Source organism: Musa acuminata, chromosome BXJ1-9, assembly GCF_036884655.1.
Source record: "Musa acuminata AAA Group cultivar baxijiao chromosome BXJ1-9, Cavendish_Baxijiao_AAA, whole genome shotgun sequence".
NCBI lineage: Eukaryota > Viridiplantae > Streptophyta > Magnoliopsida > Zingiberales > Musaceae > Musa > Musa acuminata.
The window spans coordinates 35994738-36019589 of record NC_088335.1 but is presented as its reverse complement, the minus strand read 5'-3'; the positions used below and the strand labels follow the sequence as shown (position 1 = coordinate 36019589).

Here is a 24852-nt window from a genome sequence, read left to right as displayed (position 1 = left end):
AAATAATAGGAATGATGATTTGGAATCATATAATAATGAGTTTATATGTTTTAAAAATATATATGATAATAATGATGCATGCAATGATGAAATATTCATGATAAAATAATTGTTTTGACAATCAAGACTTGAATTTTCATCAATGCTATTTACCTTTGTCATAATTTAGAAATTAACGTAAAGGGTCTTCCCTTCTTTTTGACAATGACAAAGGGGGAGCAAAACATGCTTAAAAGCTAATTTGTAGCTCATATAATTCAAAAAGAGGGAGAAAGAAAATAATTACACTTCTCAAAAGAAAAGGAATTGCTATCTTGAACATCACCAAGAAGTGCTATCTTACAAATCTCAAGATGCACAAATACAAACATGCAAAATTTGTAATTTTGCACATCATTAAAATTTATGATGCTTTGGTGATTATGCATGTTCTAAAATGTTATAAGATTCACTAGCTTGCATGATGTAGAACTTGCTATATTAAACATCACCAAGGAATGATATCTTGCAGAAGCAAAAAGTTAACTTGCACATGTAGCAAAACCTATATTTGAAGAAGCAAGAGTTGCTTTCTTGAACATCTCAAAATTACTAGCTTGCACGTCTTAAAATTCTAAACTTGCCATCGTACTACCATGATGATGAGCATGCCTTATCTTCATGATTGTATTTGAAAAACTATGGTAAAAATACGTCCTAATGATTCAACGTGTTAAAATTATTTTTTTTGAACTTTCTTATGATCAAATCACTTGATTGGCATAATGATTTTACACAATTACATGTTGGAAATTATGTGCTTGAATACAAAACTTCCATGATAACAAGCATGCTTTACCTTCATGATTATAATATCTATAGCAAAACCTTGTCCGAATGCAAGAAAGAGTCAAATTTCATTTTCGGATTCTCTTGATCCCAATATATCAAGTTTACTCTTTTCCGAACTCAACAAACATATGTCATATCAAGTTTAGTTCATATCATTGATTTTTGACATATGTAATCAACTAGCAAATACATCTCTCATACACATATCATGTGAAAAATATGTTTTTTTTTAGAAATGGATTTGATGAATATGGATGAAAGTGTTTTTACTTGCAAGGATTTGTTTCACATACATATCTTGATCCTTATAAAAATGAAGCATGATTTAATCTCTCATCGATTCTAACTTCACTCGAAGTAAACTCACAAATAGCATGTATCACAAATAGTCTTCCTCCTTCATGTAAAAAGATAATAAAAAAAAAAGAAGTTTTCAAAGCTATCTCCATGTCATGTTTTCCTTGAGATGTTTGTATAATTGATATCCTATCACTCATTATTGGAAAATGACATGAACCTAGTTATGACATAAATAATTACAAACACTTATGCTTAAAATTTGCTTATATCGTTCTCCGTTTTGTTGATGACAAAGGGGGAGAAATATATGAATTGATGCTATGAACACTGATGATATGCTTGCATCATCAAAGAGATATATGAATTGATGCTATGATTGCCAAACTTGCATTATGCCATGTTTGCATCATGCGTTAAGATATCAAGAACTTGTATCGTAATTTTACGCGTTGATATCTTACCATGCGATGAAATGCTACAATTGATAAACACTTGAAATGTTTGCGTTATGATATCAAAAGCTTACATTGCAATTTTACATGGTGATATTTGATAATAGCAAACTTGCATGATGATAAAACTTGATATTATGTTTTTCATGCAATGAGTTGAACTAATATTTCAAACACTTGATTGTGGTACTTCTCCTTTTTGTTGATGACAAAGGGGGAGAAGTATGTTGATGACATAACATGTTATGCATAAGTTTATGCATAAGTTCATGATGATGTGTTGCAAGTATTCATGATGAATATTGCAATGACTTGAATTCAGTTTGAACTCAAGGTTCTATCAATATGACATATTGATAGGGGGAGTGTGTTTAAACTCCGGGAGTTAAGGTTAACTCCGTCATCAAGTAGTTGTCATCATCAAAAAGGGGGAGATTGTTGAATCTCGTATTTTGATGATGAAACCACTTGATATATGTTTATGATTTAATCTGCGTTTTGAGTGACGCAGGATGCTTTGATCAGGATGAGACAATTAAAGCAGAAAAATCATGTTGTGCCGGAGGAACATTTCAGAAGATTGGACATCGGGCCAGTGGATCGGTCGACGTATCGACAGAAGGCTTCGGGCCGTGGACTCGGGCATCGGGCCAAGAAAAGCAGGTATTATGCCAAGGATATCGGAGTTGCGGAGTCAACTGGCCGATTGGGCAATAGGCTGTAGGAGAGGACGATGCGCCGAAGAATAAGACGAAGCATCGAGGGACCAATGACATGCCGGACAACTTGGTTAATTGCTTAGGATTAATTGTCTCGATCAAAGTTTTGTTATAAGTGTGCAGGATTAACTACGATGAAAGTAAGACTTGCAGCAGGAGATGCGCCGGAGTCAGGACTATGATCACGTTGGGAGTTCGAGAGTTTGACGGAAGTCCGGACGGTCGTCGGAGGTTCTGCGGGAACAGATCCGAGAAGTCCAGGAGCTTGCCAAAAGAAGCTCGTTAGAACTCGCCAAGTGGATCGTCGCAAGTCCAGGAGTTTGCCGGAAGTCCGCAGAAGCATCACCGAGGGTTCATCGGATGATCGACAAAAGTTCGCCGGAAACTCGCCGGAAGAAGCAATTGACGCACCGGAGCAAGCTGCAGAAATTGTCTTAGGATTTATCGTAGTTAGCACAATGATTAAGTTGGAAATGGGAGGTGATCCCATTAGCTTAATCTTGGGGCAATTAGGCCCTTGAAAAACCTAAATTGGGCCGAATGGATCTACCCATTCGGACCCTGATTGCTGTGGGAGGTGCAACCGCCCAAGCCAGGAGGTAGCACCGCCTGGGCTAAGTCTCCCAGGGAGACTGGGCGGTGCAACCGCCCCAGCCAGGAGATAGCATCGCCTGGGCTCAGTCTCCGAGCGAGACTGGGCGGTGCAACCGCCCCAGTCAGGAGGTGCAACTGCCTGAGCTCGGTCTTCGAGCTCTGGCAGAGAGGTGCAACCGCCCCTGACAGGAGGTAGCACCGCCCAGAGGCTCAGTCTTCGAGCTCTGCTAGGCGGTGCAACCGCTCCAGTCAGGAGGTGCAACCGCCTGATCCCGGAATTCCGGGAATTGACAGTTTTGAGCTCCAAATTTGAACTGGGTTGGGGCCTATAAATACCCCACCCATTCAGCACTGAAAGGTAACAAACTAACACTCGAAATCTTGATATCTTTCTGTGATTCTTAGAGCTCAAAATCATTGTAAAGGCCAAAAGTTCTCCTCCCTCTGTTCTTCAAAGTTTTGAGTTGTAAAGAGAGGAGAGAAAATTTCTGTAAGGGTTGTCTCCTAAGCCCATCAAAAGGAGTGAAACTGTAAAAGGGTGGTTGGCCTTCGCCTATTGAAGGAAGGCCTCTAGTTGACGTCAGTGACCTCGTCGGTGGAGGAAGCCAAAAGTGGAATAGGTCAAGATTAACTGAACCACTCTAAATCTCGGTTTGCATTTACTTTGAGCATATTATCTTTACTGCAAACCTCCTCTAAAGCTTACTGCTTTCTGCGCATATACGATCGGGTTTCAAGCTTTGCACTTTCCGAATCAGTGTTTAGACGTAAATCTGCTTTTTCATACGATCATCATATTTCAGATTACGTTTACGTTTTGATTTTTACCATAACTACAAACTACCTTTATACCCTTGCTTAAACTGCATCTCGCCTAATCAAGTGGTTTACGAATCAGCATTTAGACGTAAATCAGTTTCTTCGTACGAATATCGTATTTCAGTTTGCGCTTATATTCTGGTTTTCATCATAACTGCAAACTGCCTTCATAGATTGACTTTAACATCATCTTGCTTGATCTTAAGTTAAAGTAATCTTAGAATCGACTTTCAAACAGAAATCATTTTTATCGTTCGAACGCAGTTTCGTTTTAATCGCAGAAAGTTTTCCGCTGCACTAATTCACCCCCCCCCCCCCCCCCCCTCTTAGTGCTCTTGATCCTAACACAATCTTTCGTAAGTTCTCATATTACCTTGACGGGAACTTGTTGTCGCACCCGACACCCACTGAGCAGCTGTTTGTGGACTTGCAGCTGTTCGTTCAACCTTTTAAAGTCATTGTTTTCTCTCCCTCTTTTCTCTTGTGCATGTAAGGTGTTTGCTGAATTACTTGTAAAGCTTCCCTTTTCGTGAGACATCGGGATTTGTCCATCACTCGTTCTTTGAATTAATCAACTTTCTCTTTTACAGGTCCTTCGGGACCTTAGTGAGGTTGCAACTTAGCTAACTTTTGCAAACGTATATCGCAAGGACGCTTCACGACTTAGGCAATCCAAGTTAAGTTCACGTCTTGACTGCAATGGTGCATCACGGCTTAGCAATTCTAGCTAATCCCGTGACATATCGTTGATATAATAATATTTAATGCTAGTATAATAATATATTATATTATTCTTATTATTTTATATTCACATAATAGATTGATCATAATACACTGTTAGATTCATCGTAGGCTCTTCGCATTGACTGGTATTCTCTCACCCTCTGCTCATATCTTCAATAGTTAAAAGAGAACGAAAGAAGTCTATCAAAAATCAATCATTGGTCGATGACCCCCTCACTCCCTCACCCTTCATCGGGAATTCACGCATAGACAACCCTCAGTTGGTTGAGGACCATGGCCCCCTCCCGCCAACGATCTCGCTAAACCTTGTTAGCACATCTCATCTTCGTTAAGAGTTTTTTTTAAATAATATATTCTTAGAACCTAGAGTAAACCTCATTATCGTCGTTTAAAGTAATGATGAAATTGGATAAACGACTGCATGCATACGCCATGTGTGTTGGCTTTGCTATAGATTACCTCGATAAAACACTTGTCCGAGGCAATGTTTTATGATATTTTCTTAAGAACTTCGCATGGTAAACGATGAAGGTGGAACCTTTCTTCTTATTGCCCTTTAAGAATGTCATAGTTCTTTTATTACAATTGCCATGACTCATCTCTTTCGCCTAAGTAAAGCAAAAGTGTGAAGACTTGGATATTCCTATAGTCATTCTCTTCTTCATTTGCAGAAGGAGAGAAACCATGGGAGTATGCGTTGAAAAAGATAACAATGAAAATGATGAACAATACTATAGAAATCAACTATAAATAACAAACACAAGATCAAGAATATTATAAGAAATGTATTTAGGCTTGAAACGTATATAAATACTTTTAAAAAAAGATATTTATATTATATTCTCAATAATATTGTTATGAGTTTGATGTAAATAGTTTTAATGGATATGATAAACCTTTAGAATATCTATATTAAGCAAGCAATAAAGAATATTCAAAGAAGAATTAAAGAGTGTTCAATTCAATCACTTGAAAAGTTATTTTTGAAGTCAAGCAATAAAAAAATTAAAAAAAATTATTTATAATTTACTCTCAAATACCTATTTATAGATATTTTCATAAAAAACATAATTTTTGATAAATAACTACTAAAATAACTACAAAAGAAATTACCTTTTCAAATGTCCAATAACTATAAAAGAAGCTACCCTTTTTTTAATATTTGAATAATTTATAATAGTTATTCAAATATAAAAAAAATTCTTCAAGTGATTAAATAGTATTTATGAATAAAATAATATATCCTTCGATTTGAATATTATCTTAGTGTAAGCATCATATCGAAATCCCAAATAGCATAAGGGCCTTGAATTTGTTATTTCTAGTGATAACTTTGGTGACACCACACACATAAATATAATATTCTAATATTCCTTACAAATTCTCGCTGAGCATTAATATGGCATTGGGCTCATTCAAGTTCATGAACTTTTATGAGAAAAACTCCAACTCTTAATCGAAGTGATACCACTTTTAAATTCATATATGTGAAGTTTTTACAGTACCTTTATCACTTTTTGATATACTTTCCTAACTTAACTAAACTTCATTAAGAGTATAATTAACTCAACCTTCTTTCGGTGACAACCAACACTTTAACATTTTTAGATGAGACTAGTAAAATATTTCAAAATGCTAAATCCTTCCACATGTCAATGATTTATTCTTACTCTTTGAATTCTTCGTTACTCATTTCATAATGTTGAGTAGGGTTGCTATCATTGGTGGATCTTTTATTCAATGAGTTTTAGCCCTATCCATTTTGATATTAATCTTATAACTCCTCATGTAAGAGGTTTGATAAACGGATCAGCCAAATTCTATTTATTTTCACAAATACGAGTGAAATAATCTCACTCTTAATTAATTTTCTCACATAATCATGTCTAACACTTATGTGTCTTGACTTTCCATTATATATTTTATGTGTCTTGACTTTCCATTATATATTTCATCGTATATGCTAAAATGACTTGACTATTACAAAAGTATAGAAATTAAATTCACACTTTTATAAATCAATATAATTTATAATAGAAAGTCCTTCAACCATTTAACCTTTGCTTCTATTAAAACAATAAATTCTGATTCAATAATTGAATGAGTTATATATATTTGTTTCTTACTCTTCCAAAATATAGCACTACCTCCCATGATGAAAACCCAAGATGGATTTGTTATCTCCTAATCAGTGCTTTCGAAATAAAATTTTAATTTAAAAATTTTTAATCGAAATATATATATCAAAAATATATTTAACTTAGAATATTAGTAAGAGTAATGAGTAACTAAATTAGTTAGTAATAGCAAGGAAAAGTATAAAGAGAAATGTAAATCAGATTTATAGCAGTTTGGTTATTCCGACATATGTCAACTCCCGATTCCTCTTCCCCCGAGACCATCAGTTTTTATTACCTATCTTCTTTTTAATGGACGAAGATCAACTACACTTATTACCACTCTTTCTCCTTTTCACAAGCCTAGGAGAAAACATTTATACATCTCTTTTATAAGAAAACATTATACATACCTTAGAATAATTTATAAACTTAAGAAGGAAGAGATAATACTTTTCAAGAGAGTTTACACACTTCAAATTACAAGGTTTTCATGTTTTTACAAAATAAGCAAGATATTTATAGATCTCAAATAACTTTAAAAATAAAACTAAATATTTAAATTTAATTTTTAAAATATTAACAATACTATCACTTGCGTCGGGCGATAATAGCAATCAAAAGAATGACTTGATATAAAAAAAAGGTATAGCCAAACCAAACAAAAAAACGAGTTGCGAGCTGTAAAGTTGACAAAGTAATATGTCATGTTATTTACATGTCTGTTATGAAAAGTAAACGTCGACACGTTAAGGATTCACGTCAATCGTAAGATGCGATTTTTGTCTCCAAATGATTCTACTGGTCGTATTGAGTCAATTCACGACCTTTGTAATCAAATTTAACCCATATGTACTTCAATCCATCCTGTTTTGCAATTGGTATATATCTAAGATATATCTTTTCTTTTGGTCTATTTGGATTATATATATATATATATATATATATATATATATATATATATATATATATATATATATATAGTTTAAACTATGAAATTTTTCTAGCATGGATTCTACTATTTGATCCATTAATATTAACAAACGAGATCGAGTAAATCATGGAACTAAAGGAAAATGTAATTTTGAATCTCACATCACTACCGCAGAGCTCTCTCCCTCGAACATTTTCATATATATTATTAAATCATATAGCGGTATTTTTCAATATAGTGGAAGAGAATTTGACTTTTCTCTCTTTTCTTTTGAAATTCAATTTTTATATATCGATAGTTCTCGGAAAGACTTATAACTAAAGGTCATTTTCTTATTTGACAATTGGTTATCTATCTAACTCAACATTTATTATTTCCTATCATTTATCTATTTCACATGTCAACATTAAATCTTATGTATGTTATCTCAAAATGTGAGGTTTATTTATTTATGAGAATTATGATATAATATATTTATATAAATATAAATAATACACATTATTAGGCATATTTAAATGACTATTTATATTAATTTACATTTAGCACATTGTAATTTCCTGATGCTAAAATGTTATTGGAAATGTAGGGATTTCAACTTGCATATGTATAGGTATTAACACTATTTTAATATATATGAATTTTATTTAATATATAATAATTTATAGGATTTTCATTATGATTATTAGTAAATGCATATTTATATTTTATTAACAAATTTATTAATTAATATTTGATTGTGTATGCAGTTATGTATATGCACGATTTATATCAAACATGAAATAAATTACATGTTTATTCTTATTATGAATGTTACCATAAAAAATGACACGATTATATGATTTGTCATAACAACCTTAATAAATACACTATTGCCTTGATATAATCGAGTACGATAGGTTATCATATAATATATCGTATAATAGTATAAATTCAACGTCTGATATCTTATAGTAATGAGATCGAATATGGCAACAATATTAAAGAAGGTTATTGTCACATTAAACCCAATGTATAAATGGCCTTAATAAGGGTTATAATATAGGATTTTTTGAAGGAGATTCAAATAATAATAAGTTGATTAATTGACCAAGGTGCATAATAAAAAATAAAACACATATTTGGTCAAGGGATATTATTTTATTACTCTTAATAGATATATCAGAAGAGTGTTAAGTTTGAAAGATATTCAAAATAGTATTTTTCACGAGATGTGACTCTAATTATATGAGACTCTTTTTATTTGAAAGAATTCGTAAACGATCATGACTAAAGATTTTAAATTTTTTTTAAATACTTTCATTAACAAACTAGTTATACTTTACTAGGAATGTGAAATATCTGAAGTTGTATTTTACATCATGTGTGAGTTAATTAAGGTTTGAATCAAACGAACATAGTTCAAATTTGATTTGCTTCGTTTCCTTTATATAAATATTTACTTGGAAATATAACTCACTATCCCACGGTAGATGCACCATTAACTTTTTATTTCATTATTTTTATTTTTTCATTCACTTATTTGCTTATTTGTTATAATAAAAAAAAATTAAGGATTTTATGAAAAAATATTAGAACCTAAAGGGGAAACTTAATTTACCTTCCAGATACTTTTTAGTCGAACAAAGAGAATTCTTCCTCTTGGTATATATTCAAAATCACTTAATTGTGTTACGAGAAATGTTGAATTTTGGATTTTAATAATAAAATCAATTGTAAATGGTAGAAAAGTGTGCAGGATTAATTACGATAGTAATAAGACATAAAGCAGGTATTGTACCGGAGTCCAAATCGAGATCTCGTCGAAAGTTCAAGAGTTCGTCGAAAGTTCGAACGTTCGTCGTAAGTCCGGACATTCTGTCACGGACAAACTTCTAAACAGGATGTTTGATATAATGCTTATGTATATTTGTGACTTTTGGTATGTTCATGCTTTGTACAGCATGTAGAGGGACGGCCGAAGGCTTAATAGTCCCATTTTAGTTGGGTTGATGGCCGTTTTAGGCTTGTAAATAAAGGTTGTGTCATGTGGACATGTGTGAGAGATTTTTGATCTATAATTAACCATTTTACCCTTTGTTGTGCAACTGTTCAGAGCTTGTAAAGTCTGTTTGTAATTTACATTGTCTATAAAGTGTTTTTCGGAGATGTTTGCTTGTGAATCCCGAGTGAGGCGTTTTCTCTGTCCTGTTCTCTCTTTTGTGGGTCCTAAGGGACCATGGGAGGCTGACCTTTGCGGACGGACACGCAAGGGTGCCGCACGACTTAGGCAAAACCAGCTAAGTCCGTGACAGATGGTATCAGAGCGGGACAAGCACTCATAGAAACACTTAGCATGCAAACATGGGGGACCTAGCGGGGATGCGTTGAGGGCAGTCAGCACACGCGCGACCGTTTGGGAGAAAACGAGCATGGAGATATAGGGAAAAGGAGTCGCTCGGAGGAGCGGGCATCTGAGATTGGCATTCAGAGGAATGGCCAACCCTTCGCGCAAGAGGCACCACGAGAACAGACAAGCTTGGAAGAATGCGAAGCGCACAAAGGTTGGGATGACTGAGTTTGAGCTACTACTCAACGTTGACAACCATACTTAATGGTGTTCAAGGCAAGCGAGACGCTTGGTAAAGGATGAGACCATGCAAGGTGGAATGAGTTGCTCAACGACCAAAAAAATTATGCAAAGCTCACAGAGGCGAGGGAAATTGCTAGCTCGAAGAATTTGGTACTCATGCATGGGCTTGTATGCGGACAATGGAATGTTCGTGGCCATCCCAAGGTGACCGAAACTCGGTGCCATGGAGCATTGAAACTTTCTCTTCGGCATGTGAAGGATACGTCCATAGGAGGCTGAAGTGTGCAATGAGTTCAGCATGTTACTAGGCCTTGAGTGGTGCAGCGGGAGCTATATTGACGTGGAGTCACAATCTAGTAAGGGCTTTTTCAGGAGGCAGAACAATGCACAGTTTGTTCAGCAGATCAGAGTAGTCCAAGGGGATGGTGGTCTCCGAAACGAAGAGAGATGTTGCTTCAACGGGACAGTTATCCAAGAGGGATAAGTCCCGGCTCTCCAAAGGGAGAATCATGTGGGATGGACCTCACAAGTTGAGAAGGAGTACCTTAACAAACAACAACTCCACGAAGCTCAATGGACTGAGCAAGTGGCGAGGAGTCGTTGCATAATCTCGCTTGAGAGAATGCATTGGTGGATGCATTGCGAGATCAAGTAGGGGAGCGACCCAAAGCAACACAAATGAAGGCACATTTAGAGTCGATATGGAGATCAGACTCAAGGGAGGGCTGACCCGTGGAATGGTGGACGCGAGGGCCACCATCAACTCAATGCAAAAACGAGGAGCGGAACAACTTGGGTGTAACTTGGCGAAGTACCCAAGCCGCATGAAGGGAGCCAGCATAGAAGATGGAACATGGAGCAGAGACATAGCGATTTTCTTGGACAGAGGTCAAGGACATGAACTTTTGCAGAGGCAAGAGCAGGATCATGTTGTTCTATGGGTCATTCATTCTGACGGAGCGGACCCATCTTGCATGGTGCCAAAGACGAAGGGAGCTTTTGGGCACATGCACTTTATCTCAGAGGAGCATTTGATGGAGGAACTAAGGCGACTCAATTTGCGGAGGTGAAGTTGAGTTCAGAAGGCCTTAACACGGGGCAAGAGGACGCAGAGGCGGGTACTCTTGAAGAATATGTCACAGTGTTGCCATTCAAGTTGCTATAAAGGAAGCGGTGCACAACGAAGATTGTGCTGGTAGGGGTAGAGGCCTAGGATCCAAACAATGGTACACTAATTGCAGCGAAGTCAAGGGACTTTGGGAGCTACTAGGCGATGGACTGTCCTAGAGCGGTGCTTCATCTTGGTGTGACCCAAGAGTGGGTGGATGAAGGTCGATTGCTAAAGGAGCGAACAAAATCGAAGGTGGAAGAGACCCTACGATGTATTGGCAGAGGCCACATATGAAGGGTTCACAATTCGAGTTCATCCCACAAGGATCGTAATGCAATGGAGATGTCACCAGGAGGCGACATGGTGCAGCGGATCGTGGTGGAACAGTTTGTGGTAATGCGATACACACAATCTTGCCCCATGAGGGACTAGATCATACGGAGGTATGATTGAGAGCTACTGGAAGCTCTACTTCGGTGAACAACACGACGGCAAGAAGGGCTATGGATTCAAGGAGTGAAGGCCATGGTACCACAGAGGCGGGTCTTCCGTGCATGAATCAAATTTTGCATCGGATGAAAGCCTTGGTCATCAGCATATGAGGGATGTGTTCCACCAAGGGAAAAGTTTGAATGCAAGTACCAGTGAGTCCTATGGGAGGGACTTGATCATACAGCGGTATGATCGAAGCAGTTGGAGAGTTGGAATGCTCCAGAGCTCGTATTCGCTTAAGGGAGCCCGACAAGTCAGAGGACAAGGTCGATTAAGCGAACGTTGCTACCAAGGAAGCTAAGGAGAACAGAATCAGTGCAAACCCTACAACGTGATGGTAGAGGCCATACATGGGAGTTGCAGTCTGTCTTTCCATCGACCAAAGGGAGCTGCTTGGAGAACACAGAGGTGTTGAAGCAGGGGGTCGAAAGGGGCGAGGAAGCGACGATGAGTCCAGAGAGACTTAGCTACCCAAAATCAAGCATCAGTTAGAATGGATGTAGACTCGGAGGAGTACCACAGAGGCATATCTACTGATTGTGAAGAAAAGGGATGTAGATGCGAGACGACGGATAGTAGTGTCATGGGCATGGCAGCACCATGGTACCGCAGAGGCGGGACTTCCGTGAAAAGCATTGATCCCTTGCTCTCATGGAGGGAGAGCGCTTGGTCGTGAAAGGGGCTGAGGAGGTGGAGCATGCAGAGGCAAACTCCAAGTATCGAGACAAAGCTGAAGGGCAGAGGCCAAGGAACTTCGTAAGACCGGTGTCAATGAGTTTCTCATCAAGATAGCCGAAAGTGAAGGACTTCGGGTCATGCAAGAGTACACAACTAAGGAACGAAGTAGTCAGTACGTGGTGCTGTACCTTCGTTACTCATGGGAGTAGGCGGTAGGGTTGATGGAGAAGACGGTACAATCCCAAAGGCGACCAAATCTATTAGAGAATTATTCCAAGTTGGGTTGAAAACTTCCTGCATTCCAGAAGTTCGATGGCATTGAGAAGGTGAATCACAATAGCTAACTCAACGCAAGGAGTGCAAACACTTCAAGTACTTCAGAAGTGTGAGCAAAGAGCAGGTGAAGGCTAGTAACCAACTCGATGCATGGAGTACAACCTCGAGGAGGCAGGCGAAGTCAAGTAACCTTTGCCTTCTCAACCCTTAAGAGAATGGGCAAAACCGAGTACCCCAATTCTCTTATCTATCTAGTAGAGGAGCTCTGCAAAAGTTCAAAGACCCTTCGAAGATAATGGAAGATAATAGTTGTCAAATCCTCACCAACGGTGATCAGTGCTACTGAGAGTAGATTATCCGCTTCATTTCCCAACGAAATGCCAATCGAAAGCGGAAGTGATGCGAACCTACTTGGATGTGACAACTAAGTGAAAGAAGAGTCAATGAGCAAATTTTACGGAGGAAGGACCCAAAACTTCAGAAGTTTGCGAGACGATGCTCGTTAAAGCTCCAACAAGCATCCACCCAATTCAAGCAGCATGAGGCATTTGAGAGACTGGCGCAGTAAGGATGGTCTTTTCCTTCATTTGAAGGATCCGCAGGAATCAATAAGGATCAACACAACTCAGCCAACCCCACACTGGAGTCAGAGTCATTGGTGAGTTGAAGCAGCATGACGGATCAAAGGTTCGACTACTCAAAAACAGCAGCGGAGAGCAGTTGGGAGCCAAGAGACGCATTGCAGCTAGAGCAGAAGATTGAAGACTCAGCAGAGGCGAGGAGTTGCAGTGTCGACAAAGGCTTCGACGAGGACGTTGAAGGAATAAGTGGGGAGAATGTCACGGACAAACTTCTAAACAGGATGTTTGATGTAATGCTTATGTATGTCCGTGTCTTTTGGTATGTTCATACTTTGTACAGCATGTAGAGGGATGACCGAAGGCTTAATAGTCCCATTTTAGTTGGGTTGGTGGCCGTTTTAGGCTTGTAAATAAAGATTATGTCATGTGGACACATGTGAGAGATTTTCGATCTGTAATGGACCATTTTACCCTTTGTTGTGCAACTGTTCAGAGCTTGTAAAGTCTGTTTATAATTTGCATTGTCTATAAAGTGTTTTTCGGAGATGTTTGCTTATGGATCCCGAGTGAGGCATTTTCTCTGTCCTTTTCTCTATTTTGTGGGTCTTAAGGGACCATGGGAGGCTTCGGATGTTAGGATTGAGAGCACTAAGAGGGGGGGGGGTGAATTAGTGCAGCGAAAAACTTTCTGCGATTAAAACGAAACTGTGTTCGAATGATAAAAATAGTTTCTGTGTAAAATCTGATTCTAAGCAAGATGATATTAAAGTTAACCTATACAGGCAGATTGCAGCTATGATGAAAACCAGAATACAAGCGTAAACTGAAATGCGACATTCGTACGATAAAACCGGTTTACGTCTAAATGTCAATTTTGAAGATACTAAACTTTGAGATATATTTTATAAGTGCACAGAAGGCAGTTTGCAGATATGATTGAAATCAAAACGTAAACGTAAACTGAACTGTGATGATCGCACGATAAAGCCGATTTACGTCTAAACGCATATTTGGAAAGCTCTGAACTTTGAGACTTGTTCGTAAAAGCGCAGAAGGCAGTAGCTATTTAGGAGGTTTGTAGTAAAGATAAAATGCTCAAAGTAAATGTAAACCGAGATTTAGAGTGGTTCGGTCAATCTTGACCTACTCCACTTTTGGCTTCCTCCACCGACGAGGTCACCGATGTCAACTAGAGGCCTTCCTTCAATAGGCGAAGGCCAACCACCCTCTTACAGTTTCATTCCTTTTGACGGGCTTAGGAGACAACCCTTACAGAAATTTTCTCTCCTCTCTTTACAACTTAGAACTTGGAAGAAAAGAGGGAGAAGAACTTTTGGTCTTTACAACAATTTTGAGCTCTAAGAATCACAGAAAAAGATCAAGATTTCGGTGTATGTCTATATTCTTTCAGTACTGAATGGGTGGGGTATTTATAGGCCCCAACCCAGTTCAAATTTGGAGCTCAAAACTGTCAATTCCCGGAATTCCGGGATCAAGCGGTTGCACCTCCTGACTGGAGTGGTTGCATCGCCTGGTAGAGCTTGAAGACTGAGCCTCTAGGCGGTGCCACTTCTGTCAGGGGCGGTTGCACCGCCTGCCAGAGCTCGAAGACTGAGCTCAGGTGGTTGCACCTCCTAACTGGGGCGGTTGCACCGCTTGCCAGAGCTCGAAGACCGAGCTCAGGCGGTGCTACCTCTTGTCAGGGGAGGTTGCACCGCCCAGTCTCTCTCGGAGACTGAGCCCAGGCGGTTGCACCTCCTGACTGGGGCGGTTGCACCGCCTGCCAGAGCTCGAAGACCGAGCTTAGGCGGTGCTACCTCCTGTCAGGGGAGGTTGCACCGCCCAGTCTCGCTCGGAGACTGAGCCCCAAGCGGTGCCACCGCCTGCCTGGGGCGGTTGCACCGCCCAGCTTCGCTGGGAGATCCTCTCTTGGGCGGTGCCACCTCTTTCACTATTTCAGCTCACTTGGTTTGGCTCCAAACTTGGCCCAAACCAGTCCGAACTTGGGCCTAATTGGCCCCTACTTGGGTTATAGGATTAATACCTAATCCTAACCCTAATTAACATGCTAACTATGATTTTAAAGACATTTTCTAAGCTATTACAAAGTCTACAAGTCAAGACTTCTTCTGGCGAGCTTCCGGCAAACTTCCGGCGGTCTTCCGATGAACTCTCGGAAACCATTCTGCGGACTCCCGGCAAGCTCCTAGACTTCACGATTTGATCTTAGCGAGTTCCAACGAGCTTCTTCGGCAAGCTCCGATCTTTCTCGGTGAGCTCCGCGAACTTCCAACGAACCTTCCGGCGAGCTTCCGAAAAAACCCTTCGGCAAGCTCCCAACTCATTCTCGGCTAGTTCCGGTAGCATTCCCGACGAACCTTCGGACTTCCGTCGAACTCTCGAACTCGCAACAAATCCTTCGCGCTTAACTCCGACACTTTGTTTCGCTTTATGTCTTCATCGTTATCATAGTTAATCCTGCATAATTAAAGCAAAACTTCGATCGAGACAATTAATCCTAAGCAATTAACCAAGTTGTCCGGCATGTCATTGATCCCTCGACGCTTCGTCTGATTCTTCGGCGCATCGTCCTCTCCTGCGACCTATTGCCCAATTGGCCAGTTGACTCCGCAACTCCGATATCCTTGGCGCAATACCCGCTCTTCTTGGCCCGTTGCCCGAGTCCACGGCCCGAAGCCTTCTGTCGATACGTCGACCGATCCACCGACCCGACGTCCAATCTTCTGACATGTTCCTCTGGCACAACATGATTTTCTTGCTTTAATTGTCTCATCCTGATCAAAGCATCTTGCGTCACTCAAAACGCAGATTAAATCATAAACATATATCAAGTAGTTTCATCATCAAAATACGAGATTCAACATCGGGGAGGTTGACCTTTGCGGACGGACACGCAAGGATGCCGCACGACTTAGGCAAAACCAACTAAGTCTGTGACAGTTCGTCGGAAGTTTTACCGGAACCAACCGAGGAGTCCAGGAGCTTGCCAAAAAAGCTCATCAGAACTCGCTAAGAAGATCATTGTAAAGTCCGGGAGCTTGACGGGAGTCCGTTGGAACATTGCCGAGAATTCGTCGGAAGATCGCCGGAAGCTTACCGAAAGAGAATTGACATACCGGAACAAGAGTGCTTTGATTATGTCTTAGTTATTGTAGTTAGACAATAGATTAAGTTAGAATTGAGAGGTAATCCCACTAACTTAATTAGGGGCCAATTGAGTCCTTAACAAGGCTGAATTTGGTTGGATTAAACAGCTCATTCAGCCCTTGAAACATGGCCGACGGTGGCACTGCCTGGGAGACCCACTCTCCCAGGTGGTCTGGGCGATGGTACCGCCCAGTGTCAGACTGTAGATAGTAGTACCTCCCAATAATGATGGTGGTACCGTCAGTACCCCGAAATCCGGGGATGTGATACTTTTTTGCTCCAAAGCCATTGGGGCCTATAAAAATCTCACCATTTTTTGCATGAAAAGGCACGAAAGTATTGGTATAATCTTGAGTTTTTAAAGTGTTAAAGAGTTGTAAAAGTACTAGAGTCATCCTCCTCCTTTTCTAAGTATTGAGATCATTCAAGAGAAGTGTGAGACTTATAAGGGTTACCTCCTAAGCCCGTGAAAAGAAGAAAGCGCTATAAAAGGTGGTTGGTCTTTGCCTATTGAAGGAAGACGTCGGTGATCTCGACGGAGGAGGAATCCGAAAGTAGATGTAGGTCACGATGACCGAACCACTCTAAATTCTGATTTACTTTTTATTTGTGTAATTTATTATTGAAACCTCCTTAATCTTCTTTTTGTACTTTTACGAAAGCATTTAAATTTAATCTTTCTCCAAAACGGATTGAATCGAAACGAATATTTTTTTAGAATCGGGTTTAATCGTGAAAGTTTTTTACTGCACTAATTCACCGCCCCCTAGTAGGAAGAAGATATGACTTTCTCTCTTCTTCTTTAAAATTAAAATTAAAATTAAAATTATTATTTATCTATGGTGCTTGAATCGTTTTCAAGCGGAATATTTTTTATTTTTAATATTGTTAATCGTTTTTATTAAATTTAGATTTTTGTTATTGTTCTGACACAATTGTTCAAACGCAATTAAGTGAACATCAAATCACAATTTATATTTAGTTTGTTGAGAAAGGGAAAATAACTTTCTTATCACAAGCAGCCGAACACTATATTAAGATTAGATCGACTAATTCTCAATCCTCCTTATAGAAGGTGTTTAATGCGAAGGCAATATAGCCAAAATTTACGTGTCTCCTTGTGGGTAACATTCGAACACGAGAGACAGAATATAATTCCACCTGTCTTTACCCCTTTGTGTCTAATCCATATGACTGTTTAGGCATCGACATAGCCGCGGGATCGTCCCGGGACGCGCGGGTACGGCTCCGACGACGACGAGTCTCCTGTCAATTTGGGCCGAGCGGGAAGGAGAATCATGCCCCGGGTGTGGGACCCAAGTTTCACGGATATGCTTTAAGTGTATCGTACATATAACGCCAATAACAGGACAGGTAGATGTGACGGGTACACGATTCACTGGTTGCAAAAGATTTCCTGGACCCTTCTCCTCGTCCGCCGTGACGCGACGTGGCGCGTCCGCTACCAAGCAATACCTTTATCATCTTACCTGTGACCCACGCGGTGGGGCCCAGCCATACGGCGACACCACCTGATCCAATGCCTGAGACGGGTAGCCGACGACGGGGTTGGAGTAGGCATTCTTCGGATCCCCTCCCCGCTACGCGGCCCGGGGCGAGCGGGACTCGATCTCCCACGTTGAGGAGACGTGGCATGCTCCAGAGAGTGCCACGTCCGCGATCTTTTTGCGGGTCACTTTTCCACCGGCCTTTATGGACGCTTTTTCGGCCCCACCTCCTTCACTCGTGCTTCGAGCCCGGGGCCGGCTACGGTACGCACCGGGGCGCACTTTAGCCGCGGCCCGTGCCTGCGACGCCAGGTTATAGATCTTATTGGGATACGGATCATGGCAATGAGAGAGAGCGAGAGGAGGAAGAGGAGGGGGAGATTTGAAGGGCTTATGTGAACATCGATCGGCGCCTTCTCCTCTTGGGCATCTCTTGTTGCCACTCTTGCTACCTCATCGGCTTTGCTTTACTTGGATTTTCGTCTTGGTGGTTTACAGTTCTTATTTGGTGAAGGGATGGGGCGATAGTCAAGGGAGGTAGAGGGTTTGATGGTGGTCGCGAGGATGGGGGGAGAGAGGGGTGAGGAGAAGGGAGAGCAGCGGTGGAGAGGCCGTAAGGAAGGGGGTAGCGGCGGTGATGGTGATGCCGGAGGCCACCAGTTCTTGGACCGGAGCAGGGTAAGGATACTGCTGTGCGAAAACGATCCCAAGAGCTCGCAGGAGGTTCTTCAGCTCCTCCTCAAGTGCTCCTACCAAGGTATTATCCTCCTTTTCAGCTCATACGGATGCATAGGCTGCATCAGGTTTTCTAATCAAAGCCTTTATTTGGTGGTCGTTAAGAATCAGAAAGGACACATCTTTCTGCAAATGAATCCTTTGTTCAAAGGAAAAAGAAGGGGGAAATCGCTGGGGAAAATATATTCAGCCTTTTTCTTCAATTGGTGACTCTTACACTAGTAATCAATTAATTTGCGAGGAATCATTTGCATCATTGCTCTCTTAAAATAATTATTTCAAAAAGCAGGAAACCATATCTCTATATCTACGAAATAAATGGAATCTTTTTCGCGTTTTGGTGCAAATCCCCTGATTTTTTTCTTATTTTGTTTTGGTGGTAGTGTGAGCCAAGATTTTTATTTTTCTTGTTCACGTGGTGGCCGATTAGCTGGGTCTGTATTGTACTCTTTCCTTACTTGCAGTAATGTTTCTGATTAAATAAATGGTGGGATTTTTGTTTGATATGGTGGTATTTCTGAAATCCGAAAGAATAGATGGTACTACCTTTTGATTCACAAGCTTTAGTAAAAACATCCAGCTGATTAAACTTGTCATGTTTCAGTAACCTCCGTGAGGTCTGCCAGACAGGTGATTGATGTGCTTAATGCCCAAGGACCAGAAATTGATATCATTCTTGCGGAGATCGAGCTTCCAATGACCAAAGGACTAAAGATGCTTAAGTATATCATGAGGAACAAGGATTTGAGTCACATTCCTATCATAAGTGAGCTTATTTAGCTAGGAGCTATTGCCTTTTCGCCTCCTGTTGGAAGTCAATTAAAAATCCTTGTTGCTTACTTCCCATTTCTTCCCCAGTAATGTCTGCTCAAGATGAGGTGTCAGTTGTCGTGAAGTGTTTGCGACTTGGGGCAGCTGATTATCTTATGAAGCCATTGCGAACAAATGAGTTGTTGAACCTTTGGACCCACATGTGGAGAAGAAGATGCATGGTACTGCTTGACATGAGTTTCCTTGATTTTTTGTCCTACTTCTGATGTGTGAAATATGTAATTACTTCAAAAGTTAGAAGTGGAATTTATTTGTATTTTGTTCACCAGCTTGGCCTGACGGAGAAGGATGTCTTGAGCCATAATTTTGAGATACAATTTTCAGATCCTAGTGATGCCAACATGAATAGTACAACTCTTATTTCAGATGACACAGATGATAAACCCAGTACAATTCCAAATTCAAAATCGAACAAGTCAAATTATCCAGAATGCGAGGTAAGATCATTCTAGATCTTGTTACTTTTTAGTTGAGGTGTATTTGTTGAATAACGCAGACTCCGTTGATATTCTTTAAGATTTCACTTCATAGTCTGTCACATATTGCTTGGGTTAGGGTTATTTAATTTTCACGAACCTAGATTCTTGCAGAAAGAGCATTACTTGTCATAATTTTCATTCTGTAAATCAAACAATATATGCTATGTGGATTGACATTAACTGATATCATATTGTCCAGTCCCATGTCTCTTCTGCGGTGCATGCTTGCAGTAATCCTTTACATGGTGTACAACATATTCCAAGGGATTGTGATCATGCAGGTAACTACTACTGCCTTTCTGTATGTGTCTTTAGTTTTAAGAGGCTGCCTTTGTATAGGTATCTTTTTCTCCAATTGTCATCGAGAAACTAACTGTTTTACTAATATCTTCAGGGGGAGTAATTTCACTACCTAAGAAGACTGAATTAAAGGTCGGTGAATCTTCTGCCTTTTTGACATTTGTTAAATCCAGTATGGCAAGCAGAACTCCTCGTATTGGTGTTGACATGAATTCTACTCCATCAAAACCCTCAAATTTTGAAGAAAGCTCTATTGCAGTCAGGCATGTGGAGAGATATACTCCTGGAAATGGCATCATAACCAGTGGGCACATAACAACGCCAGAGTATCCCACATTATGTCTATCTTCCATTGAGGAGCCACCAACGAGGAATGAAGTTCAGCCAGATGTTTCTGGAGTTCCACTTGTCTTCTCTTTACCATTTTATTATCCAGGTGCGATGGATCAGAACATTATACCTACACCTGGACATTTGTTTCAGTGTAGCTTAAATGATTTGCAAGAGCACTCTTCACCAGCCTTGCTACCTCACTTTGTTCCTCATATTCCTCTGATGCCATCATTCCCATATCAGACATTTGGCATAAATTTGCAATCAAGTCACATTGCTGCATCAACTGTCTCTTCATCAATGACTAGCTCTCCTATGCTTGAAGTTAAATCTGGTCGAATAGAAAAAAGGGCAGCGGCACTCATCAAGTTCAGGCAGAAAAGAAAGGATCGATGTTTTGATAAGAAAATTAGGTATATAAATCGAAAACACCTTGCAGAGAAACGACCAAGAGTTCGAGGGCAGTTTGTGAAGCAAGTGACCAATGTGGATCTAAACCAAAATGTGCTTGGTGGCAGTGATGGTGATCTCAGGGATGATGAAGATGATGAACCTACATTGAAGGAACTAGAACTTATTTCTTCTCCGGAACAGAATGCTCCTGACTGTTAAATCAAAGCTGGCAATTACATCATAGACTGCTGATGCTTAAAATGCAGACGGAAGATGTAATGGTCCCAGGATTTTCCACACTCGGTGTTGGCAATACTTCCCATTCAGGCTGCATATTGTCAATGAATTGTGTTGTTGCTGCTAATATGTTCAAGAATTTTTTCACAAAAGATATGTTCAAGCTGCTAATATGTGTTCAAGCTGCTATAACTTTTCTTCTCTGGAGCAGAATGCTCCCGACTGTTAAATCAAAGCTGGCAATTACATTGTAGACTTCTGATGCTTAAAATGCAGATGGAAGATGTCATGGTCCCGGGATTTTCCACACTCGGTATTGGCAATACTTCCCATTCAGGCTGCATATTATTAATGAATTGTGTTGTTGCTTCTAGTATGTTCAAGCTGGCAATTTGTGAGGATGATAACATGAGGCGGCAAAGACATTTAGGTGGTATTGTTGATTAACCTTATTCATATAATGTTTTTTTTTTTTTTTTGCATACATTCGCTTAATATAGGTGACTTATTTATCAGAGTCACAATCTACTATTTTCAAATAATTTGATCTCCTTAACTTTATTGTGCATTCTTGAACATTGTGATGCTGGTATGAATAAAACCTTTATAGGAAGATGCAGATACAATCATTTAAACTCCTTGTAGATTATACTGCACTGTGTTTCGTCTTTAGCAACAAATTTCTAGGAAATCCATGCATCAAAATAGGTAGATGCAGATACAATCATTTAAACTCCTTATACATGGTGCCGCACTGTGTTTTCGTCCTTAGCAACAAATTTCTAGGAAATCCATGCATCAAAATTTAATAGGGAACTGCATTGCACTCTTTTGAATATCAGGCTCGCATCATATACAACATCTATGATGAATAACCAGCCATATTGTTGGGTGCAAAACTGTAGCCTTTCCATTTATTTGCATCACTTCCATCGAGTTTGTAATTAATCCTTCTATTATATTTGAGTCCGTTTGACTAAAATTAGTTTATCTATATGTTGGGATAATCATGAACTATACTGCTAGAACTGAACAATAAATTCACTGATTTTATTGGATTCTTGTGCAACCAAGTAATGCAGTTGGGCCACCCAATCGAAGGTCATACACAACACAAACATAGTCCAAAGAAGCCTTTGTTCAATGTGTTCAAAGGTGTGTTGAGGCCAAGGTTTCAAATCTTAACCATACCGAGTGGTACAAATTGGTGATTATCAGTGTCCAACCATTATGACACAGCTCTATACTAGTACAATGCTTTTCCCCTCAAATTTTTATTTTTTAATTCATTGATATTGGATGGTATAGGACAATATACTGCCACAACCATACAAATCCAGTAAGTTTTTGGACCAAATTTAAAACCTTGGCTGAAGCTAATGGTCATTTATTTTTGGTTCAGGTCAGGTTTATTTCAATTCTTTGATTTGATAGCGTCCAGTTTAACTGAGTCTGTGTGGGTTCAGATCTGGTTTGGGTGTTAAAATGCACTGATATGTAATTATAGCATGAACAATAAGGCTCCCAGTATCTTGATCAACATAGATCAAGATACTATTTCCCTCCTCATAACATGGATTTGAATTTCAGTCTATGCAGTGTCTGCCAGCCATATCATCTATCACGCCAACATTCTATGGTTTAAACATAGGGGCCCTTGTCTGTCAGTGGGCTTATTATATCTTTAGCTATTAATTGACCACTTGACAAGATTATTTTGTCTTCTTTACATCAAGCAAGAAACTGTGAATGTTTTTACCATACTATGTGAAATAAGAGATGTTGTGGTGTTTTGTTAATTGTTAAAGGAGTAGAAAGGAGAGAGTTCATGGCTCATTAAGTTTGTTTATAGAAACTGGTGGTTTTAACTTCTGTGGCGACTTATGCATGTACCAGTATAAATTGTTGTAGTAGAAATCTTTCACTCTATGTATGGGTTATCTTTGAGCCATTCATAAGTGGGAGAGGCTATTAAAGCTTGCTTACTCGTGCAATTTGATCTCTTGGGAGGGATCAAATTATTATAGTTTGCCTCTAGTAGCTACTACACGGAATGGCAAATTTGTTTGCAGCTACTTTTTCTTTTTCCTTCACCACTAGTCTCTTTTACTTTTTCTCTTCTAACATTTCTCGTTTGACTTTTTTGTCCTGGTTAATTGAGTGGTTGTCATTATTCTGGAACAGATTGTTGGTCTCCATGCAATGACCGACCCCTTAATTCAGTTTTAGGTAATTGTCTAAATTGCAAAGCATCAGTATATGGGCTGTCATAACACTCAAAAAGTATCATACTATGTCATTCACCAAGTTTGCTACTTAATAAAAAAAATATTTTTTTAAATTAAACTATGGATGTTATCAAGGTCTAAAGACCTGACTCTAAATGGTTGGGATATCAGAGCTTATCGTTGTATTCAAAAGTGCATTTGGACAATTTCTATTGTTTAAAACTCTACACTAGTATCGATTGCAAATGTGTGTCAGATTCTGTTTGAATTGATTGACAGCATTCCTAAGATGAACGATGTTGATCTTATTATTCTGGAGTGTAATTTAATTGTGAGTTGAATTTATGAATCCAGATAGTATCACTTCAATAGTAGTGTAGTGTTTACTTCATTTTTTATCTGACTTGATATAGAATTTATTAGCACATTTATCTTCTGTTTTAAAATGTTACTTTTTTTTTTTTTTTGATTTAAATCACAGCAAAAGGGTGTTATAAGAATAATGATTTCCGTTGCCGGGACTCGAACCCGGGTTTCTCGGGTGAGAGCCGAGTATCCTAACCAACTAGACTACAACGGAAGGCGGGAATCATGCGTCGTATTATTTATATATTGTGTTTTTTTTTTTAAATTTAGTGTTATGATTCTGCTAATTTCTATTTAGAAATAAAAAACAAGCTCCGTATAAAGCAACAATAGCCAATGAACCACTTAGATGAATAAGAATAGAATATCATGTTATTGCTTATCATTATGTCGATTTGAACACGTTATTGCCGTGCAAAAAATTCATATGATTAATACATAATAATAATTGTTGTTGTTGTTGTTGTTGTTGGCTTAGTCGATTCTTCACATTCCCCCAATATAATTATTGCATGAATTCAACATTATCTTCTCTTACTGTTTAAAAAAAAAATTAATTTATATAAGATATTAGGCATCTCTCTATCTAATAATTTATTCAAACTTTTCAACTTTTTGAAATATTTTAATTATCAGAGGAGTGTTTATTGGGCATACCCGATAATATCATCTTACAGAAAATCCAATTGGGCATCTTCGTATTTTAATAGTAGCCTGGCTATGATGAATTGGGATCTTAGAGCTAATTTAGTTAACTTCAAATCTTCTCAGATACATCGAACAATCAAAGTCTATCGTGATAGCAACCAACAATCAAAATCTATCGTCATAATGGCATCATCATTCGCTAGTCAAAAAACCAACACATACTAGTTGGCGATGATGATGATGCCCTGATTCCTCTTTCAACCGTATCCCACAGACAATAAAAACTTCTGAAAAGGTTTATTCATACAACATCATCCATGCAAATATACCTCACCACCTCAGTCCTATTAAACCTATTGATATATTCCATCACCCATCCCAGTAAATAATGCAAAATATGGTCCACACA

At 39.1% G+C, this 24852-nt stretch overlaps 1 protein-coding gene and 1 non-coding gene across 3 annotated transcripts; one reads left to right on the top strand and one right to left on the bottom strand.

The window, feature by feature from the left end:
• Positions 1-18069: 18069 nt before the first annotated feature.
• Positions 18070-21577, top strand: LOC135593477 (two-component response regulator-like PRR1). Of its 2 annotated transcripts, none has more exons than XM_065083564.1 (6): positions 18070-18650; positions 19255-19394; positions 19487-19620; positions 19729-19896; positions 20138-20219; positions 20333-21577. In XM_065083564.1, the coding sequence occupies exons 2-6, from the start codon at positions 19325-19327 to the stop codon at positions 21181-21183; spliced, it is 1305 nt and encodes a 434-aa protein (XP_064939636.1). In that variant the 5' UTR covers positions 18070-18650; positions 19255-19324; the 3' UTR covers positions 21184-21577. The 2 variants fall into 2 exon arrangements, with proteins under 2 accessions (XP_064939636.1, XP_064939635.1); XM_065083563.1 differs by having other exon boundaries at positions 18123-18650; positions 19233-19394.
• Positions 21578-23936: 2359 nt separating this feature from the next.
• Positions 23937-24009, bottom strand: TRNAE-CUC (transfer RNA glutamic acid (anticodon CUC)). Its single transcript has one exon. It is a non-coding gene; the product is annotated as a tRNA-Glu (tRNA).
• Positions 24010-24852: the final 843 nt, after the last annotated feature.